The 7,500-nt window shown below is 37.8% G+C and overlaps 2 protein-coding genes across 2 annotated transcripts in view; one reads left to right on the top strand and one right to left on the bottom strand.

The window, feature by feature from the left end:
- The window catches only part of LOC144960679 (uncharacterized), an 11,028-nt gene extending 5,079 nt beyond the window's left edge, over positions 1-5,949 (top strand). The window contains exon 2 of the mRNA XM_078893960.1: positions 4,104-5,949. Within this exon, the coding sequence (XP_078750086.1) occupies positions 4,114-5,745 (1,632 nt within the window). The 5' untranslated portion in view covers positions 4,104-4,113 and the 3' untranslated portion in view covers positions 5,746-5,949. The remainder of the gene's footprint in view (positions 1-4,103) is intronic.
- LOC144960678 (uncharacterized) overlaps positions 1-7,500 on the bottom strand; it is a gene marked incomplete in the record, with an annotated part of 100,834 nt that overhangs the window by 55,362 nt on the left and 37,972 nt on the right.

The following is a 7,500-nucleotide window of genomic DNA, read 5'->3' as shown; positions in this document are numbered from 1 at the left end:
GCAACACATCCAGTCACTAATCTCAGAGATACAATTTTCTATATCCGTTATAACATTGAGATGATTGTCGATATTAATGGGAAACAGTAATTGGGTGTCGTCTGCGTAAAAATGGTACTTAATAAAATATTTTGAGATGATGTCACCTAATGGTCTGATATAGAGGGTGAATAAAGAGGGTCCCAGAACTGAACCCTGTGGTACACCAAAAGATAGGGGACAAGGAGAAGAGAAGTCATGTCGATTTACAGACACTGATTGAATTCTGTCAGAGAGGTAAGAAGAAAACCAGTCAAGGACAGTACCCCCAAATCCGTATAGTGTCTTAAGTCTGTCAATTAAAAGAGTATGGTCTATTGTGTCAAAAGCAGCACTAAGGTCGAGTAGTATGATAATAACATCATCATTTTTCCGACATAAATGATTTATGATATCATTATGGATTTTAATAAGAGCAGTTTCAGTGCTGTGAAAGGGGCGATAAGCAGACTGAAATTTAGAGAACAAATTGTGTTCATTCAAAAACGTGTTAAGCCTAAAAGCAACAATTTTCTCAATTAGTTTAGACATGAAGGTGAGATTCGAGACTGGTCGATAATTATTTGGGTCTTCTTTGTCAAGGCTAGATTTCTTTAATATGGGAGTGACAATAGCATGTTTAAGATTATTAGATACCTCACCAATAAACAAACTAGCATTTACAATATGAGTAAGAACGGGAACCAAAATATCAGCACAAGAAAGAACAAGCCATGAAGGAATGGGATCTATTGGGCTGGTTGTTTTGGAGCATTGTCTCAGCGCAGACAGTACTTCTGTTTCAGTGGCGGGTTCAAATTCGTCGAATGCTGCTCCGGCTGGAAGTGCATTAGTTTCATTTATTTGTGCTTTCATTATCTCTTCTTTGTCCAAATTATTCCGAATACCTGATATTTTATCTCTAAAGTGTAGAGAGAAACTATTTGCGGTAGCAATAGGGTCCTCGAAATTATTTGAAGGATGATCCTTCATCAGTTTGTTCAGGGTGGCGAACAGTTCACGTGAGTTTCGTTTGGCACTTGTTATTTTATTTTTAATGTATGTTTTTTTACATGATAGAATTAATTTGTTCCGTTTGTGTTTTAGTCTTAAATAAATTTGATTATGAATTTCTAATTTGGATCGACGCCAAATCCGTTCGGCAGATCTGAGTTGATGTTTCAGTGTTTGTAACTCGTTGCAATACCACTCGGTGTTTGGTCGAAGAATAATTTCTTTCGTGACCGATGGACACAGCTCATCGAACACAGTTTTCAGTGAATTATTATATGTGTTTACCATATCGTGAACATTATCACAACTCTAACAGAGGCGAGTAAACCCAAAGACCTAATGGATTCTTGAAATGTTTCTTTATTTAGTGATTTTGTTTTCCGGTATGTGATCGTTTTCTTGACGGTTGTTTTGCATTCGATTTTTAGATTTAAAGCAATCAGGTTATGATCTGAAATTGTGCGATCCAAAACGTCAACGTTATCAATTATTTTGTTATCTTTCCTGGAAATTATTAAGTCTAAGATGTGCCCCGCCTTGTGAGTTCCGTCCTTTACATATTGTCTTAAATTGTGACTATCTAAAATATCCTTTAACTTCAAACATTTTGTATCCGTTAGATCGTCCATGTGGACATTAAAATCGCCCAATATAAGAATTTCACCACTGGTTGTGCTAGTTTCTAACGCGAGCGTGTCGATTTCATCATAGAATTGATTATGAGTGAGTTTATTCCTTGTAGATGGAGGAGGTCTATAAATTACAACAACATGGTACTTCTCATTCCTTTCTGATGTTAATGTCATATCTAGAGATTCGAAAGTTTTGTAATTCGATTGCGTCTTGTTTTTCTGTAGCTTAACGGATTCTTTATGAATAACAAAAATCCCTCCTCCTCGATCGGTTTTTCGATGCTGTGCTATGAAACTATATCCTCGTGGAATCAGTTTACTGTCATTGTTTTTAAGCCAACTTTCCGTGATAATAAAAATATCCAAATCCTTCTCAATGATAATATTGATGATATAATGATGATGATGTATTGGTGGTGACGGTTGCTGTAGTTTTGGAAAGGATTTGGTAGCTTTCGTATTTGTAGTAATGGTAATGATGATGATATGTGACCCTCCGTCTCAAAACGGTATTATGTTGGGATGATTCAGACCCCAAAAAGTGAGTTTAGAGATAGAATGAGGAGAATTTGGACTTTAAAAGTTTTTGCAATGCAAGAAATAGTCTTTATACTCCACCAGAACGTACAGAAATTAAACCCAAGTTGGATATTTGTGGCTATGAATTCAATTTCCCTTACCGAGTGGATCCCGACATAATACCGATTCGATACGGTGGGTCACATATGATTGTTGTGGTTGTAGTAGTGGCGATGGTTGTGATGATGACGGGGAGGAGGATGATGATGTCGAGGTGGAGGTGGTGGTGGTTGCTATAGTTTTGGTAACGTTGTGAAGGTTGCTGTGGTAATAGTAGTAATGATGATTTGGCGGTGGCTGTAGTAGTAGAGGTAGTTTATTGATGGTAAAATCTACTATTTGTAGTAGCACTGAAATATGAGTCATGAACAACGGCGGGAGTGTGTGTTTGGGGTTGAGATATAAATATATATATATATATATATATATATATATATATATATATATATATATATATAGAGAGAGAGAGAGAGAGAGAGAGAGAGAGAGAGAGAGAGAGAGAGAGAGAGAGAGATTCCTGGAACTTTATAATATATTTTTAACTAACTGTAAATAATACAATAAATGGGGACCGAACTATTCTCATTAAAGTTATCTGACAGATAATCTGATAGATTTCAAGATGTGAACGAATGATCAAGTTGGAGAAGTGGGGACGTGGAAAATTTCAAAGATTGGATTGGGGTAACAAAACAAAACAAACACGATCTTGCCAAGTTTCAAAACAGTTGAAAACGTTCAAAATCTCAATTCTCAGTCAGGCAAAATGATTCAATCATCCCTTCTTTTCTTTCCTTCTCATATTATAACACACTCTCAAGAAACTTCAAACTATTCGACAACAACGCCATTTTGAACAGAAAATACAGTGTTGTGATCAGTGAGGGGACAAAGACTAATTTTCAGAGATAATAATTTGATATTTATAACTTTTATCTCATTATTTCATCTCATTTCTCTCTCTCTCTCTCTCTCTCTCTCTCTCTCTCTCTCTCTCTCTCTATATATATATATATATATATATATATATATATATATATATACTACTACAACTACTACTACTACTACTACTACTACTACTACTACTACTACTACTACTACTACTACTACTACTACTACTACTACTACTACCACATACTAGTACACTGCTACAACTCATAACTCCTCCTCCTCCTCGAAGCCCACAACGCAGACTGATACACAAGAATGAATTACGCGCTTCATTGACCAACAACCGTAGTCTATTTAGATGTCGCTGCCAGCAACCCAAGCTATCATCTATCGCTCGGCCTCAGATCGGTGGTACCGATGCTACATATGGTTTGAGAACCTCCACGTTACGTGTAACGTTCACAGCAGATCGAGTACAGGACGACAAGATGTCTTACTTACTTGAGCTTTTATATTCACTAAACGTGCTCAAAGCGCTTTACAAGGGGTCCCTGGCCAACAGCAACACATAACATGTAGGACGAGACATGACGCCTGTCAGGCGATATTACAATTTTTTTGGGACAGAGACAACGCTGTTAACGGCCAGGTACTCATTTTACACCTGTACGGTGAGAGAATGTGAGTAAAGAGCCTTCTCCAAGGACTCAACTATGCGCCGAACGAGGCTCGAACCCAGGACCTTCCGATCCGAAAGCGAGTGTCATACCACTAGACCACATAGCCGCACGTCACAAAATGTGACGTAAGAGACTAGATCCGGGCTTTTTCCCTCCTCGTATCTCGTCGGTCGATCGGCACGATTTTGTTATCTCTCCATTATTAAACAGGGGAGACTTTAGAAACCCCTTGTATTATTTCATCATACTACTAAAACAGTTAATACTAACTTTTGTGTCTTTTCTACAGGGCCATTAAGATGCTGTCCAGCTTACAAGCCAACTTTTATTCTATTTATGATAGAATATCCCCCGCTATCAGAGAAACAGGACCATTTATCAGCGGCACAGGACTCCCTATCAGCAATGCAGGACTCCCTATCAGCGGCACAGGACTCCCTATCAGCGACACAGGACTCCCTATCAGCAACACAGGACTACCTATCAGCGACATATTAGGATTAGGACTAATGCATCAAGGTTTTATCAACGACACAGTACTCCCTATCAGCGACACAGGACTCCCTATCAGCGACACAGGACTCCCTATCAGCGACACAGGACTACCTATCAGCGACACAGGACTCCCTATCAGCGACATATTAGGATTAGGACTAATGCATCAAGGTTTTATCAACGACACAGGACTCCCTATCAGCGACACAGGACTCCCTATCAGCGACATATTAGGATTAGGACTAATGCATCAAGGTTTTATAACGGAAGAACCGACCCTGGAGATGCCGCTCGTCTTTAAAAACACTGAAACCCCCTTTTTCTCTCTCCATGATAAAGGACCCCACTCCATCAGCGCAGTATTAGGAGCCTACCTAAATCTTGATGATAATTATGATTTCAAGGACGAGGACAACACGTCAGATTCATACATCCTGTTTCGTTTTGTGATGTCGTCCATCTTGTTCTCCATAGTATCGGCAATGGGGACTGCCACAAATATTATCAACATGATTATCTACTACCGCCAGGGACTCATGGCTGATGCATGCACCCCTACTCTTGTAGCTTTGACTCTGTCAGATCTTACTATATCAATGATTGGCCTGTTCGGATCACTCGTTGATATGCATTACAATTATCTGAAAGTCACGAAGCAGGATTACATATCTCATATTAACATTACCATCATTCGCTTTTTTTCCCAACGTCCACGGCAATTGTTTGTTCAATTCAGTTGTTGGGTTACTGTTTATTTGGCTTTTGAGAGAATGATTTGCGTGACGCTGCCGTTCCGTGTCAAAGACATATTGACACCTAAACGTTCATATGTGGTGTTAGCTGTTATATTTTTACTAACTTTTTTACTTCGAGGACCGGAATGTTTTCTATTTTACAGTTTGGAACGCCATCAACCAGACGACCCAGAAACCACTGTATATGTTTTAGGTATGATGCATATTCTTACTAACAAACTAAGAAACATTTTGTATCTGCTTAACAATGTTGTTTTTCTTATCTTGGCCATTATTTTTGTATTCACTTTTAACATTATTATTATGGTTAAGCTACGCCAGAGTGGTCAATTTAGAAAAAGGACAGCTTCATCAACAACGCAATTAAATAATCAGAGATCAAACGACGAGAATAGAAAAGAAGGGTCAGAAGTTGATCGAAAAAGGGCCAAGGCCATCAAAATGATGGTCGTGTTGTGTTTCATATTTATTCTATGTTACTTGCCCTCTGCCATCAGTTTTATATTTATATTACGTCATCATCTAATTTATTTGAAACTAAGGATGTGGTTTAATAAAATTACCGTTTTACTAGAGTCGATCAACAGTAGTATTAATATATTTATCTACATCATTATGAGCCAAAAGTATAAGGATGAGTTTTCCAACCTATGTAAGTGCAACAAAAAAGGCAAAATGTAGTTGTCTTTTTTATCTTATATGAAAATTATTAAAGAGACAGCGACTCCAAATAAATAGGAAAATGCGTGGAGAGTATCTTTAAAAAAAGAGTTAATCTCAATAGATATCTGGACGCAATCATGACTAATGACGAGTAAGATATAGAAAAAAAAACAATAATCAAAGAATAGCTATATAAAAAAAAAAAAAAAAAAAAAAAACAAACAAAAAAAAAAACAACAAAATAGTTATGACATAACCTAAAACAAGGATTCAAAAGTTTATTTTTAGTTCAATCACCAATAAAACTCGTACAAGACTATAGTATTTTCATCAACAAATCAAGTCCACAGTCTACCAGAGAAAGTTGTCAGTGCTAATTCACTTAACTCATTCAAGAACAGACTGGATAGCTATTGGAAAAACCAAGAAATCTTTTATGATTACAAGACTAGCATCACATTCTGTCTTCAAGGTCTGCAACCGGAAGAAACAAAGATGACACCTGAGTCCAGCGAAGACGATCATTAAGAACCTGTGCTGGAAATCATCTCTAAGTATCTCTGAGTATCTCTAAGTATTTCTTCTTCTTCTTCTTCTTCAAGTACCAAGTCTATGCCAGACATCGGTGATCATGGTACGCCATTCATCTCTCTGATCAGATAACCTCAAGTACCAAGTCTGTGCCAGACATCGGTGATCATGGTACGCCATTCATCTCTCTGATCAGATAGCCTCAAGTACCAAGTCTGTGCCAGACATCGGTGATCATGGTACGCCATTCATCTCTCTGATCAGATAACCTCAAGTACCAAGTCTGTGCCAGACATCGGTGATCATGGTACGCCATCCATCTCTCTGATCAGATAGCCTCAAAAAAACTTATACTACTCTTCTCTTTCTTTGTCACCCAGCTGTTCAAACTAATCAAATATGTTTTTCTTGGTCTACCTTTACTCTTTTTACCTTCTATCTCTCATGTGAGAGCCAGATGTTCAATACATTCATGTCGATTTAGGTGCCCTAAAATTGCATTTGTCTTTTTCTTATTGTACGAATTAATAACCTTTTAGTTTCAGCTTGCTCTAATACTTCAACAGTTTTTTTTCTCTGTCCATGGGATTCTTAACATCCTTCTAAGAAACCAGATTTCTGCTGCCTCTAAGTAAGTAAAATCAATAATAAAACAAGTGATGATCTAAACAAGCGTTAAGTTTGAAAATTCACCTTAAACTGGCCGACGCATATCTATGTCCAAACAATACTGCTGTGTGACAACAAAACATGAACTTTAGATATAAAAAATGCACGACACGAATTTAAGCATTTGAAAAGTTCCAGGGACAGAGAATATGTGCAATGAAGACGTTTGAATCGAAAAGAAAAAACAAATGAGCTTTTATATAGCCCAATATCCACTAAACGTGCTTAAAGCGCTTTACAAGTGGTCCCTGGCCAACGGCAACATTTAACATGTAGGACGGTCATGGCGCCTTTTAGGTGATATTACAATTTTTTTCCGAATAGATACAATGCTGTTAACGGCCAGGTACTCATTTTACACCTGAGTACGGTGATATACTGTGAGTAAAGAGCCTTCTCCAAGGACTCAACTATGCGCCGAGCGAGACTCGAACACAGGACCTTCCGATCCGAAAGCGAGTGTCATACCACTAGACCACATAGCCGCACAAATGATGCTAGTGTTAACTTTGTGAAAAAGGCAGATGAAGTTTATTTTTATGTGGAGAAGTAGGAGCATTGGAATCTAGTGAT

Source organism: Berghia stephanieae, chromosome 15, assembly GCF_034508935.2.
Source record: "Berghia stephanieae isolate SIO BIC M18660-M18661 chromosome 15, UCSD_Bste_1.3, whole genome shotgun sequence".
NCBI classification, from domain to species: Eukaryota; Metazoa; Mollusca; class Gastropoda; order Nudibranchia; family Aeolidiidae; genus Berghia; species Berghia stephanieae.
This window is presented reverse-complemented; position numbering and strand designations above follow the sequence as displayed.